Here is a 14,413-nt window from a genome sequence, read left to right on the forward strand (position 1 = left end):
ACTACACGTTACTATACAGATTGGAACTCTAGCATGGGTGGATCGGAAGGCTTTAATCCTTTGCCCGCTGCAGGATGCCTGGAGCACAACCCTTTTTGGCCCTGAGGAGTTGCCACAGAAGATTCTAATGAGGAGTTTTTGTGAGGCAATTCTGGAGAGAGGAAAGAGACTAAGGGGATCACACAGAGAGAGAGTGTGTTCAATCAGCAGGGGAAACAACGCAGTGTTGGTTGTTTCCCATGCCCCTGCATGTGCCAGTCGCATGACTGGGATTACCCTAATTACCTGCGCGTTGTCCGAACCGAGCATGCCATGCGCTCATGGTGACTTTTCACCCACCCTACAACCCCTACTGCAAGCCATGGGTTTTAGGGTGGGCAAAAAGTAACCAGGGCCATGTGGTGACTTAACCAGCAGTTTTTTGTTTTTTTAAAAAATTGAATATAAAGATAACAGTGCTCAGTTAGAATTTATGCCACTAGGTCTTTTAAAACTTCATCTCCCACAATACTGATGGAATTCAGCAGTAATTTCAGCTTGGATGCAGTACTGTAAAAAGGAAATGTTCTACATTCCAAAACTGATTATGCATACAAAATATTAAAGACAGCCTTTCCTTCTAACCATAATCTTTTTATTTATTTATTACGTTCTCACCATTCAGAAACTCTGCCCTTCCATCAGCATTCTAAAAAAGAAAAAGAACACAGCACCTATCTACTGAAGAGATGTTAATGAGGGCATTTAACCCAGTCTTGTAATTTAACCACTCACTGGAGACCAGGAATTCCATGCAGGCGAGTGTGTGGAATTCCCTCCAGGCGAATGAGCAGGCTGGCAAAGAAGGGATAGAGCGATTTATATGGGTTTTGCTTCCTCTGCAGCCAATATAGAAAAAAAGTGGGCTGGCAAAGGAGAAACAGGGTGTTCTGTTTCTCCTTTGCCAGTCTACCATGTTCCCATGATGGCCATGGAGGAAGCAACGCTCCTTTCTCCGCAGCCAGCAGGGAAATGTAGCGGACTGGTAACAGAGTAACAGAGTGGTTGGCCTCTCCTTCACTGGCCCAGCATGCGTCTAGCCTGCAAATCTTTCCATGGGTCACTTTAAATTTTAATTCTATTTTCCCCCTCCCCACAACATGGAAATTTAAGCTCTGTGGCGAATGGTGCATGTACAAAGGGCAAAGCAAGCATCTTTGGGCCAATCTAAACATTAGGATAGGTGCTTCTCTTTTTCTAAAGGGTGCTCAAACTGCCCATTCTTATTTTGAAGAAGAGGCAGCAATAGGATCTGCCTCCTTGTCAGGATCGGGGGTGGAGTGGGGGGACATCTGGATGTTCTGCCTTTTCTTACTCTTACTCACTGCCACAAGTTATGACAGTGGTCACTGGCTCAGATAGGTTTAAAGAGGATTAGACAAAAACCACAGAAGTGAAGTCTTATCAACCACTCCTGGGCCATGTAAGCTGAATGGAATGTTCAGAGGCAGTTTCATCCTGTCCCTATATACCAGGGGTGTTGAACCATTTTCACCCCCAGGGCCAAATTCCATTTTGGAGAAGCTCTTGGGGGCCACATTCCAGTGGTGGGTGATGCCAAAGGCAAAGGGGATGGAGCTCAAACACAAAAAATACCAGTGTATTTTGGCTTACAGCTCTGTCGGTAGTTAAACCTTCAGAGAGGCATTGCAACCTTTTAGAATGGGGGGAAAATGTGCAAACGCCAGGAAACCACCAACTGACAGTTGGGGGGAAAGGGAGGGGCCAATGGAAGGGGGTGGGGCCTTCTGAGGAACTCTGGAGGGCCGAATTTGGCTGCAGTCCTGAGGTGCTGTACCCCTGGGGTATACAAAGAGCAAACACATTATCCAAGCATGGATCCTTATGTAGCTAAACAGCACTCTCCATGTACAAAGGGAGGTATAAGCAGGGCTTGGGGGAATCTCAACGTTTGCAGAAGCATGAACAATATTTAGGAAAAAACCCAAGAACAACCCAATGAGGACTGAATTTACTCTGTGGCCCATGGAATGCTGGCTGACGGGGGAGGGGGGAGGAGAACCAGAGAAATACGGGAGGTGGATGTTAGGAAGGAATGCAGTATACTGGAAGAGGGAATATCTGGCTGGCTGGTATCCTGAACTGTAATTCCAAATACTAGTTGCTGGGCATCACCAGTAAGGGGGGTGGAGTTAGTGGAGGCTGGTGGCTCCAAAGTCAGTGGGGCGGTGAATCTGCTCCAGGTTTGTCAGAACCTGTCAGAACTCTAAAGGACTACTGCTCTCATGTTTTGTTGATGGGCTTCCTAAAGCAATCTGATTGGCCACTGTTAGAAACAGGGCGCTGTTACAGAAAGGCCCTTGGCCTGATCCAGCAAGGCTCTCTCCTTACAGGAGGGATTGTAGCTCAGCGGTGGAGGATGTGCTTTGCATGCAGAAGGTTCAAGGTTATCTCCAGTTAAAGGGATTGGTAGAAAGACCCTCCTGCCTCAAACCCTGGAGAGCCAGTGCCAGTCACATTAGATAGTACCAGGCTAGATGGATGAATCATTTGACCTGGAAAAAGTCAGCTTCCTTCCCATGTTCTAAACCACCATCCTTTCCCCCAGTGAAGGCTGGTGGCTCTGATGTCAGTGAGGCGGTGAATCTACTCTGGGTTTCAGTCAGAACTCGAAGGATGCTGCCCAAGGTGCTGGACAGCTCCTTTAGAGTTCTGACTGGTTCTGTCTGAAACCTGGATTCACAACCCCACCAACATTGGAGCCACCAGCCTCCACTGCTTTCCCCACCACTGAAAGGCTCTCCCTCCCCCGATTTTATTTTCTCATTGAACATCTGGTTTGCACATCACATAAAACTTCCCAAAAGGCTCTGGATTAGTTTCCCTCCATTTCCATATTTTACTAGTTTTCCCAAGAGTTCAGCCATCCCTAAAAACATAAAGTGATAAAACAAGGCAGAATTTTGCTTCAAAGGAGGGAAAACATCCCCCTTACTACCTAAAAAAAAAAGAAAAAAAGAATTCAGATGAACGCCCAAGCTCACGTACATCTCCCTACACTAGACGTTTCGCTACAGACCAGGTTATTCTCCCTTTCCCCCGCAAAGGAGATTTTCGTCAGCACAGAAGACTCGCTCGCCCCATTTGTGAATGGCACTTGGCTTCAGTCCCGTGAAGCAGCTTGAGAAGTGGTTCGCGGGAACCCGCTCATTCAGGAGTCAAGTTGGTCCCTCTGCTGCAGAACTCTGCTGACCACTGGGGTCAGCCTGCTTTCACACACAGGCATTAGCCCTCAGATGCTGACGGCCCCTACGGTGGCCTGTGAGGCGGAGCAGGCATAAGCCCAACAGTGGGCCATCCTGTGCAGCTGGCCTTTGGGCTGAAGTCATCACTGCCGTCCAAGTAGCAAGGCCAGAAAGGATTCTTGGCACTAAGACTGCCTGCAACCAAATCAGCTTCGGGGGGGTTGTGTTTTCTTCTTCTTCTTTTGCTGTAAGAATCCATTTTGGGGGCTCAGTCTCTGAGATCAGATACAATCCTAGGGCTCGGAGACCTAAGAAAGACGGAACACAAGTGGTCGGGGACCAAGGTGTTTCTCTCCGGGAGGCCACCCGTAGCTCCAGGCTAGAGTTAGCCCCCTTCAGCAGTCTGCTCCCGAGTAGATCAACTGGGTCGGAACAGGCTCGGATGTAACGTCCGTCTCCTCGTCACCCCAGAAATAGGTGACTAAGTTGTCGGAATCCAGGATGGTGGCGGGCATACTGTTCGCTTTAACGGGGTTAAAGGGCACCCCGGGGTGTGCTTTGTGGTGATGCCTGGCCAGGTGGCTCCTCTGAACATAGCCCTTTTCACAGTGGGCACACATGTAGGGTCTCTCCGCCTGGTGGAGCATCTGGTGCCTGGTCAGCGTCGACTTGACGGCAAAGCTTTTCCCGCAGATCTCGCAGTGGTAGGGCTTGTCCACCATGTGGATCCGCTCGTGCCGGTAAAGCTTTGACATGGAGCAGAAGCCCTCCCCGCACACCACACACTTGTAAGGCCTTTCCCCCCGGTGCATCCTCAGGTGTCGATTGAGGCTCCCGCTGTGCGTAAAGGTCTCCCCGCAATCGGGGCACATGTAGGACCTCTCCTCCACCGGAGGCATCGGATAGGGGAAGGGGACCGGGCAGGCATATGGGAAGCTTTCCTCCCATAGGTCATTTCTATACGGGCTCTCCTCCTTGTGGCTTCGCTGGTGCCTGGTGACGCTGGTGCTACGGGTGAAGCTTTGCCCGCAGTCGGGGCACTTGTAGGGTTTCTCCCCCGTGTGGGTCATCTGGTGAGTGAGGAGATTCAGGTTGAGGCTGAAGCTCCGCCCGCAGTCGAGGCACGAGTAGGGCTTCTCCCCCGTGTGGGTCCGCCAGTGTCGCGTCAGGGTTGACTTCCGGTTGAAGATGCGCCCGCACTCAGTACAGGGGTACACCCTCCCTCCCGAGTAGAACTGCTGCTGGAAAGATGCCTCGAAGACGTCTCCCAGGCTGTCAATGGACGCGTCCCAGTCCTCTTTGGGATAGTCTGCCTGATACATCGCTGGCTTGAACGGGCTTTCCCAGATGGGATAGTCCTCCGGCCCCTGGGAAAGGCTTACTTCTTCAGGATCGTCAAAGATGGTGAAGTGAAGCTCCACCTGCTGATCAGAACTTTCCTGCTGGAGGGTCTCCCCTTTCCTCTCTCCGTCCAGCTTGTCCTCAGCTGGGGGAGAAACCTTGTCCGCGTCCAACGGCTGGCCGGGTTTCTCGCTCCAATGAACGGGCTCATTCCACAGGCGTTCTGGGTAGGCTACCTCCGGAGGGTCATCCAGTTTAATCTCACTCGCACAGAGCTTTCCTTCAGAAATGCCCCCTTCCGACTCCTCCAGGATAGTAAAATGCAGCTCGACCCGCTGCTCAGGACCTTGCTGAGGACACGCTTCCACCCGTCTCTTCCCGGCTCTGGCCTTGGGCTCTGGCAGTACCTCTCGTAGCTCCGGGGAGGGAGACCGTGATACGTCGGAGTAATCAGATTCATCGTCCAGTTCTGGCCGACAGGAGCTATCAGGCTGCAGCTCTGCATCAATTTCACAGTGCCAAAGTTTCCCCTGAGAGATGCCCCCTTCCGATTCTTCCAATATGGTGAAGTGCAATTCGACTTGGGGCTCGAAGTCCTCCCCCTCTTCCTCCTGTAGAGTCTTCCCTTTTGGGTCCTTCATTGTTCCATCACCTGCTGAGATAAGCAAGAGTGTCCAGAAGTCACTCAGGAACAAAACCACGTGCGCTGCCACCTAGCTGTCCTGCAAAGCGACCCCTTACTCCCATCACGTGCCATCTTGGTGCGCCCACCTTCTCACCGCCATCGTCACCAGCTGCCCTGGCTCCTCCTCCTCTCTCTCAGCACAGCTGCCACGTGCTTGCTTGACAGGCAGGGAGCCAGGGAGCAAGTAGGCAGCAGCATCTCCTCCTTCTCACCACCACCCTTGTCTGGGCCAGAGGGAGAGGCGGGGGAACAAGCAGGTTGCCATGGTGAAAAGGAGGAGCAGTTCCAGTCAGTGGGCCCCTGCTGGGGTGTGGGCCCTCAGCATGTGCCTGACTATGCCTACTCTTGACGCCAGCCCTGGGAGAGGAAAACAAGGGGAAGGATACTGGCAGGGCCATTTGGACTCCGTATGTCTCCAATCTCACCCAATATGTACATGCATACATTATAAACCCATCCTTGCTTATTGTCAGGGAGTGTTAATCTTCGCTGCTTTGACATACGGAGTCAGGCAGAACCTGGCACAGGATTCTAAGACTACTGCAAAACTCACAAAGCCTTATGGTTGTGCATAGAAGGTTTCCCAGGTAGCAAATCTGTATTTCAGTAAATGCCGGAGAAGGACCAGAGCATTCACAAGAACGATTCCCACAAAGAAGTGTTAAATCCTTGGAGGAGTTTCGCAATAAAGCCATTGTGTGAATTGGTCGCTGTTAAGAGGGTCGTGGCCTGGCCGCTGACACTGTATACGGTGGCTATCCAGAAGCAATCATATGTTTGCTCTGGCATACATAGGAACTGGATTCCAGTTCCTATAACAATCTGATCATCATCTTCATGTAGTTTGAACAATGGAGTCCTAAATCAGGGGAGGACAACTACAGAGGGTTCGGGGGCTGCACTGGACCCCCACAACTCTCCCGGGGCTGCACACATCTCCCAACACAGTGACTGCCGGAAGTGGCTGCGTGGCTGCATTCCTAGCGATTCTGCTGGGAAACAAGGAAACACGTGGGGAGCACTCACCTTGTAGCCCAGCAGGACTGTGCTCCCTCCAGCACACCAAAGAGCTATTTGGTGGACTGGGAAGACGGCAATTTGCAGAGAAACAGGGAGCGCAATCCTCGTGTGCCCCATTTCTTTGCAGAACCAGCAATTCTGCTGGGAAACAAGGTGCGCTGACTCCGCGTGTCTCGTTTCTCAGCAGAATTGCTGGGAATCTGCTGGCGCAGCCACAGCAGGGGGACCAGTCCATGGAGGCAGAAGAGTGTGGGCTGTAAAAATTGCCTTGATGCTGGAGGTATTTAAGGGGGCCAGTAGGGGGCGGCATGTAGCTTACCCCTGTCCTAAACTCAAGCCGATTTATGTAGATGCTGATTTGGTAATGCAAGAAAACCTAGCAGGAACTCAAGAGGCCTCGGGGTTTTTGTAGGGTCAGCTCTCGGATGAACTTGCACAAATTAGTAGTGTAAAAAAGACTAATTCTATATCAGGAATGATTAGGAAAGGGACCGAAAATAAAGCCACCAGCGTATCACCTTACGTAACTCAAGAGTGCTGCTGCGTTTAGAGTACGGCACACAGCTCTGACCACCCTATCTCAAAAAAGGAGAGCACAGAGCTGGAAAAGATGCAGGAAAGAGACTAAGGCTGCAATCCTACACATGATTTTTATTTACTTATTTCCTTACTTATTAAATTTATATCCCATCTTTCTGCCATTGGCTACCTGTGGTTCCCAGGTGGTCTCCCCTCCAAGCACTGATCAGACCCAGACCTGCTTAGCTTCAGCAAGATGGACGCCTCATGTGACTTCACACCATATCTTCCATCTTCCCACAGACCACTAGGGGAGGGGAACCTTTTTCAGGGTTCCCCATGTGTAACCTTCCTGGAACAGCATACCAGCAGTGGGTGTGGCCAAAGCAACATTCTGTCTTCCCTTCTCTTTCTTCACTTACTTCTGAGTACGCATGCATGGGGTCACACTGTACAATGATGAAGGGGTTGGAGCACCTCCCTTCCTTATCAGAAGAGCCATGCTAGGTCAAGCCAAGCGTCTACCTAGTCCAGCATTCTCTTCCCACAGTGGCCAACCTGATGCCCCACTGGAAGCCCACAAGTACGCTATAAGCACAACAGCGCCCTCCCAGGAAAGGACATCCAGAGGAATACTGCTTCTGATACAGGACTGATGCTTGCGCTCTACCACTGAGCCACTTTTCTTCCTTTATACTTCAGCAGTTTCACTGATGTCCGTGGTGCTACTTAAAAAGTCAACACATGTAGGCTGAGAGCCTAGGTCTCCCACACCGAGATATCATATGAAAACAGCTTAAATGACACATGTAAACTCCTCTTCAGACAAACAACAAACAAATCTGAAATGTAGATCCTCAGTTTGCAGTCCTAAGCTATGAATACAATTGGTTCAGAAAAAGATCGCGATTGATTCTTTTTTTCATTTTTCTTTATCGTACCCATTTTTCCTTTCAAAGCAAGACATCTGGTACTGGGATTGTTCTACATCTCATGCCAATCTCAGGTTATACTCCCATACAAAAGCACAAAGGGCCAATTGCACACTGAAACGTAACTTTTGATTAAGCAGGTATTTATCAGACAGCCCAACTTTTACAGAACTACAGTGGCGTTTTATGCAACTCACAGGCTGTCAAGAGGAAGCATGCAAGTTCAAAGCATGCCACAGTATGCCTGTTCAAAGTATCCGCAGTACTCTTTGCACACCTTTCTACTCTCCCCACCCACTCCCAAGGCATGCAGGTCTTCTGGGGTTCTTCCTACAAACAACAAACAGAATCAAGTATCAGGATCAAGATTTTGCATTTCTTAAAAAACTCAGCTTTTATTTCTAGAAGAGTCTCCAGGCACCATATTGTGGATACAGGGCTTTTCTACATGAGCCATTTATCATGCACTTGTCATTCCCTACTCATGGTTGCTTACGGGTTCTTTAAAAGATGTCATGACCCTCCTGTTTCACGTCTGTATTTAATGAGCATTTCTGGTGAGTTTTTTTAGAGCAGGGAAAATACGGCACTTAATTGTGAAAGTGAAAGAAAATGCAGTTTTCACTCGTGTATTTGTGCTACTCCTCTATCCCACGGCCCCTTCATGGATCACTGCCTTGTTGTGGCGAAGGGGCTTGTGTAACTCAGTGAAGCCATAAGCTATGCCGTGCAGGGCCACCCAAGACGGACAGGTCATGGCGGAGAGTTCTGACAAAATGTGGTCCACTGGAGAAGGAAATGGCAACCCACTCCAGCATCCTTGCCAAGAAAACCCCATGGAACGTATCACAAAGCTAAAAGATATGATGCTGGAAGATGAGCCCCTCAGGTCGGAAGGTGTCCAATATACTACTGGGGAAGAGCAGAGGGAATTTCCAAGTAGCGCCAGAAAGAGTGAAGCGGCTGGGCCAAAGCCGAAAGGACACTCAGCTGTGGATGTGTCTGGTGGTGAAAAGAAAGTCCAATGCTGTAAAGAACAATATCGTTTAGGAACCTGGAATGTAAGATCAATGAATCAAGGTAAGCTGGAGGTGGTCAAACATGAGATGGCAAGATTGAACATCGACATCTTGGGAATCAGCGAACTAAAATGGACAAACATGGGTGAATTTAATTCAGGTGACCATTATATCTACTACTGTGGGCAAGAATCTCTTAGAAGAAATGGAGTAGCACTCATAGTCAACAAAAGGGTGGGAAAAGCAGTACTGGGGTACAATCTCAAAAACAACAGAATGATCCCAGTACGAATCCAAGGCAAACCATTCAACATCACAGTAATTCAAGTCTATGCCCCAAACACTGAGGCTGAAGAAGCTGAGGTTGATCGGTTCTATGAAGACCTACAACACCTTCTAGAACTAATACCAAACAAAGATGTCCTCTTCATCATAGGGGATTGGAATGCTAAAGTAGGAAGTCAAGAAATCACTGGGATAACAGGCAAGCATGGCCTTGGTGTACAAAATGCAGCAGGACAAAGGCTAATAGAATTTTGCCAAGAGAACACGCTGATCATAGCAAACACTCTTTTCCAACAGCACAAGAGATGACTCTACACATGGACATCACCAGATGGTCAATATCGAAATCAGATTGATTATGTCCTTTGCAGCCAAAGATGGAGAAGCTCTATACAGTCAGTAAAAACAAGACCAGGAGCTGACTGTGGCTCAGATCATGAGCTTCTTATTGCAAAATTTTGGCTGAAATTGAAGAACGTAGGGAAAACCACTAAACCATTCAAGTATGACCTAAATCATATCCCTTCTGAATATACAGTGGAGGTGAGGAATAGATTTCAGGGATTAGCCCTGATAGACAGAGTGCCTGAGGAACTATGGACGGAGGTCCGTAACATTGTTCAGGAGGCAGCAACTCAATCCATCCCAAAGAAAAAGAAATGCAAGAAAGCAGAGTGGCTGTCTGATGAGGCTTTACAAGTAGCTGAGGAAGGAATGGAAGCGAAAAGCAAGGGAGAAAGGGGAAGATATATCCAACTGAATGCGGATATCCAGAGGATAGCAAGGAGAGACAAGAAGGCCTTCTTAAATGAACAATGCAAAGAAATCGAGGAAAACAACAGAATGGGAAAGACTAGAGATCTCTTCAAGAAAATCGGAGCTCTCAAGGGAATGTTTTGTGCAAAGACGGGCATGATAAAGGACAAAGAAGGCAGGGACCTAACAGAAGCAGATGAGATTAAGAAGAGGTGGAAAGAATACACAGAAGAACTATACAGGAAAGATCTGAATGTCCCTGATAGCCATGATAGTGCGGTCACTGAACTTGAGCCGGACATCCTCGAGAGTGAAGTCAAGTGGGCCTTAGGAAGCATTACTAACAACAAAGCTAGTGGAGACGACAGTATTCCAGCTGAGCTATTTAAGATCCTAAAAGATGATGCTTTTAAAGTGCTGCACTCAATATGCCAACAAATTTGGAACACTCAACAGTGGCCACAAGACTGGAAAAGGTCAGTTTACATTCCAATTCCAAAGAAGGGCAATGCCAAAGAGTGTTCAAACTACCGTACAATTGCGCTCATTTCACATGCCAGCAAGGTTATGCTCAAAATCCTACAAGCTAGGCTTCAGCAGTATGTGAACCGAGAACTACTGGAAGTACAAGCTGGGTTTAGAAGAGGCAGAGGAACTAGAGATCAAATCGCCAACATTCACTGGATCATGGAGAAAGCAAGAGAATTCCAGAAAAACGTCTATTTCTGCTTCATTGACTACGCTAAAGCCTTTGATTGTGTGGATCACAACAAACTGTGGCAAATTCTGAAAGAGATGGGGGTACCAGACCACCTTACCTGTCTCCTGAGAAACCTGTACGAGGGTCAAGAAGCAACAGTAAGAACCAGACAAGGAACAACTGATTGGTTAAAAATTGGGAAAGGAGTACGACAAGGCTGTATATTGTCGCCCTGCTTTTTTAACTTATATGCAGAGTACATCATGAGAAATGCCGGGTTGGATGAATCAGAGGTCGGAATTAAGATTGCCGGGAGAATGATCAACAACCTCAGATACGCAGATGATACCACCCTAATGGCAGAAAGCGAAGACGATCTCAAGAGCCTCTTGTTGAGGGTGAAAGAGGAGAGTGCAGAAGCTGGTTTGAAACTCAACATTAAAAAAACTAAGATCATGGCATCTGGCCCCATCACTTCCTGGCATATAGAAGGGGAAGAAATGGAAGCAGTGACAGATTTCATTTTCTTGGGCTCCAAGATCACCGCAGACGGTGACTGTAGCCATGAAATTGAAAGACGCTTGCTCCTTGGGGGGAAAGCTATGGCAAACCTAGACAGCATAGTAAGAAGCAGAGACATCACCTTGCCGACAAACGTTTGTATAATCAGAGCTATGGTTTTCCCAGTAGCAACGTATGGCTGTGAGAGCTGGACTATAAGGAAGGCTGAGCACCGAAGAATCGATGCTTTCGAACTGTGGTGCTGGAGAAGACTCTTAGGAGTCCCCTGGACTGCAAGGAGGTCAAATCAGTCCATCCTAAAGGAAATCAACCCTGACTGCTCATTGGAAGGACAGATAGTGAAGCTGAAGTTCAAATATTTTGGCCACCTAATGCGAAGAGAAAACTCCCTGGAAAAGACCCTGATGCTGGGAAAGATTGAAGGCAAAAGGAGAAGGGGACGGCAGAGGATGAGATGGCTAGATACCATCACCGATGCAATGAATATGGACTTGAGCACACTCCGGGAGAGAGTGCAGGACAGGAAGGCCTGGTGTGCTATGGTCCATGGGGTCACGAAGAGTCGGACACGACTGAACGACTGAACAACAACAACACTATCCCACGGTGCCACCTAGAAGTTATGTAGCAGAAAAGGAAACACTCTTTGTGCAGTGCTAGGATCTCAATTCTTCAATAAAACCAAAAGTAGATACAGTGGATTAGCGGCTGATTAACAGCATTGTGTAGAAAAGCTCATCTATATACGCATTTGAAAAATGTGCAGGCAAAATCCATTGTCCCTCCCTCCTCAGCTTTTAACAAGATCATCCACAGACATTTCAGAGCCAAGGCATATTTTTAAGCTACCTACTTCCTTGCCTGTGAGACTGTACCACAAGCCTCCTTGCATGGCTGTACCACATCTTCTTACATGGCTGAATCAGTTCCAAGCCCTCTTCCCTTAAGAGTCTCAGCCCGACTTAAACCCCCTCTCTGCATCCCTTCTATCCAGAGGATGGGGCCTCATTAATGCATCATACTCTGTGCATCCCACACAGGATCAACTTGCAGACTGCAGCAAGACAGATGGTGGGGGGAGCCAAGATTACCTGCCTAAGGTGCATTGATAGACCTGGAAGAAACACCACTTCCTAACTGCGTACACATAATTGCTATGACAGACAAGAAACCCCCTGTCACATAAGCATAGGTTGAAGAGGCGGTAGTACGTGGGAAACGCACACCATTTGTTAACACTCTTCATCTGCTAGCTCTCAACACAACCGGCTGGTTAGACTGGGTTACGAGGAAACCTAATATGTATAGAGTAATTCTCGGCAACATGTCCTGTGCTGTCGCTAATGGTCATCGCCATTTTTTTTTGCCAAAGATTCTAGTGGTACAATAGCACAGGAGTGGGAGCATTAAGAAGTTCTCCAGATATTTTTGAACTTCAACTCCCATCAGCCTCAGAAGCATGGCCAATGGTCAGGAGAGCTGGGAGCTGAAATCCCAAAACCTGGCATTCTATTTCCTGCCCACCCCTGCGATAGAATACAGCCATGGATGTTACTTTGGACAGCACTTATAATCGCAGAGTTGAAAGTGACCTCTGAGATCATCTAGTCCAACCCTCTGCTCAATGTAGGTTCTGCATCCCTGCTGCAGCTACAGCATCCCTGACAGATGGTTGTCCAGCTGCTTAAATACCTCCAGCATAATGTTAAGTACTTTCTAAATAAAACATGATTAATGATCCTCCAAACATTTGCTCTTCCACCAGTCTGACATCCTATCAGCCCCCCCCCCCCCGAGAACCATTTCCCCTTGACACATGTTTCCCTGGGCCCCAGAGAAAGCAGCACCAGGAAAGATTAGGTCCAATGCAGGTCGCTACAATGGAAATCCAACCTGGCTCTCCAGCAAACAGCCTCTCAAGGGAAGGAAGTCTGTGTGCCTTTCTGGAATCCTTGGAGATGCAACTCCCCAGGAACTCTCCCTCTGCTGCTTATGCCCTCCTGGGAGATGAAGGTAGCACTCCATCAAGAGGAAGTCCATTCCCCTAGACCAGCTTTCCCAACTCAGTGCCCTCCAGATGTTTGGGACTACAACTCCTAGCATTCCTAACCATTGGCCATGCTGGCTGAGGCTGATGGGAGTTGAAGTCCCAAACGTCTGGAGGGCACCAGGTTGGGGAAGACTACCCTAGACCCTGTTCGAGTGTCCATTATTCTTGCAACTGAGACCCAGTCTCCTTTTCCAGATTTCTCCTCCTCCTCCCCCTCCCCCTCCCCCCTTTTGAATTCCACGGAAAGGGCGGGCGCGGGGGGGGGGGGGAAGGAGGCATCCTCTGTGCCAGGCTTGGAAAACAGCTCCGGCAAGAGAACCGCTGTGTGTGCGTGGGTGGGTGGGGTGGTGGTGGAAAGAGGTGGTTCTGGTTTAGCAATCCCCCCCCCCAAAAAAAAACAAGGGAGGGAAGCAGGAAAATGGTTCCTCCGAACCGGCTCCTCTACTGGGACTCGAGAAGGAATCTGCGGCAGGGAATGTGGGGGCTGGGCGCCCAGGGGATCCCTCTCCGCCGATTCTCTTTGAATACCTGCACCCTCCCTTTTCCCGGCCCCCCTTCTTCTCCCTCCCCGCCACGACTAGCGGCCATCGCGTCTTCCTCCATCCCCCGGGGGCGTCTGGCTTGGCCAGGAGGCGGCGGCGGCGGCGTAGCTGCTGATCCTGGGCGTCGCCCCTCTGAGCGCCGCGGCCGGAGGGAGTCCCCACCTCGGTCGAGCGGAGCGGGGGAGCGCCAGGGAGGGCTCGCGGGCCTGGCTCTCGCCTCCCCTGGCGGCACAGCTCCCAGGTCGCGGGGAGCAGCTGCCGCTGCCGCTCCCGCTCTCTGTGCGAGCTCACTCCCGCTGATCCGGATGCAGCAAGCGCCTGATACAGGAAACTCATCCCGACGAACGCGGGGCGCGCAGAGACAAAGAGAGCGCGCAGCCTCCCGGCCCTCTGCAGTGGCCAGGGCCCTCTGGCGGCGGCAAAGCAAGGCTGGGGCTGGCGGCGGCGGGACACACAGCCAGCCGCCGCCTCCGGGCAAACTGCTAGCCGCCCTGCGCGCTCCGCTCAGAAGCCAGCCCGGCGGGAGCCTTGCGCCCGCCCCAGGTAAGCAAGGCTGCAGCCTGAGCAGCTCTCCGGGACGCGGAGGCGCCTACGCGAGCCTCTTTTATGCATCTCCAGAGGGGCGGACGTCTCTCGCCGCGAAAACGACGAAGAGTCTTGCGGCACCTTGAAGCCTAACACAGTTATAACGGCGTGAGCTTTCATGGCGTCTTGTGGCGCCTCAAAGACTAACACAGTTATGGCATACGCTTTTGTGCACAGGAAATCCGGCGGACTGGACAAGTGTCCCCAAAAGC

General features: G+C 49.9%; 1 protein-coding gene across 3 annotated transcripts; it reads right to left on the reverse strand.

Moving 5' to 3' along the window:
• Window positions 1-621: 621 nt before the first annotated feature.
• On the reverse strand, window positions 622-13,914 carry LOC146355131 (uncharacterized). Of its 3 annotated transcripts, none has more exons than XM_084840693.1 (2): window positions 13,779-13,914; window positions 622-5,238 (listed from the first exon to the last, which is right to left on the reverse strand). In XM_084840693.1, exon 2 carries the CDS (start codon window positions 5,225-5,227, stop codon window positions 3,641-3,643), a length of 1,587 nt encoding a protein of 528 aa, XP_084696819.1. In that variant the 5' UTR covers window positions 5,228-5,238; window positions 13,779-13,914; the 3' UTR covers window positions 622-3,640. The 3 variants fall into 3 exon arrangements, with proteins under 3 accessions (XP_084696819.1, XP_084696817.1, XP_084696818.1); XM_084840691.1 differs by having other exon boundaries at window positions 623-5,241; XM_084840692.1 differs by having other exon boundaries at window positions 2,878-5,241; window positions 13,603-13,914.
• Between the last annotated feature and the right edge of the window lie 499 nt (window positions 13,915-14,413).

The sequence above is a fragment of the Heloderma suspectum genome, chromosome 2 (genome assembly GCF_057233095.1).
Source record: "Heloderma suspectum isolate Gila_16-S chromosome 2, 16-S_ref, whole genome shotgun sequence".
Classification (NCBI taxonomy): Eukaryota; Metazoa; Chordata; class Lepidosauria; order Squamata; family Helodermatidae; genus Heloderma; species Heloderma suspectum.

What these genes read in the sequence shown, in the direction of transcription:
- LOC146355131 (XM_084840693.1), bottom strand. Translation starts at nt 5,227, where the DNA reads ATGAAGGACCCAAAAGGGAAGACTCTACAGGAGGAAGAGGGGGAGGAC.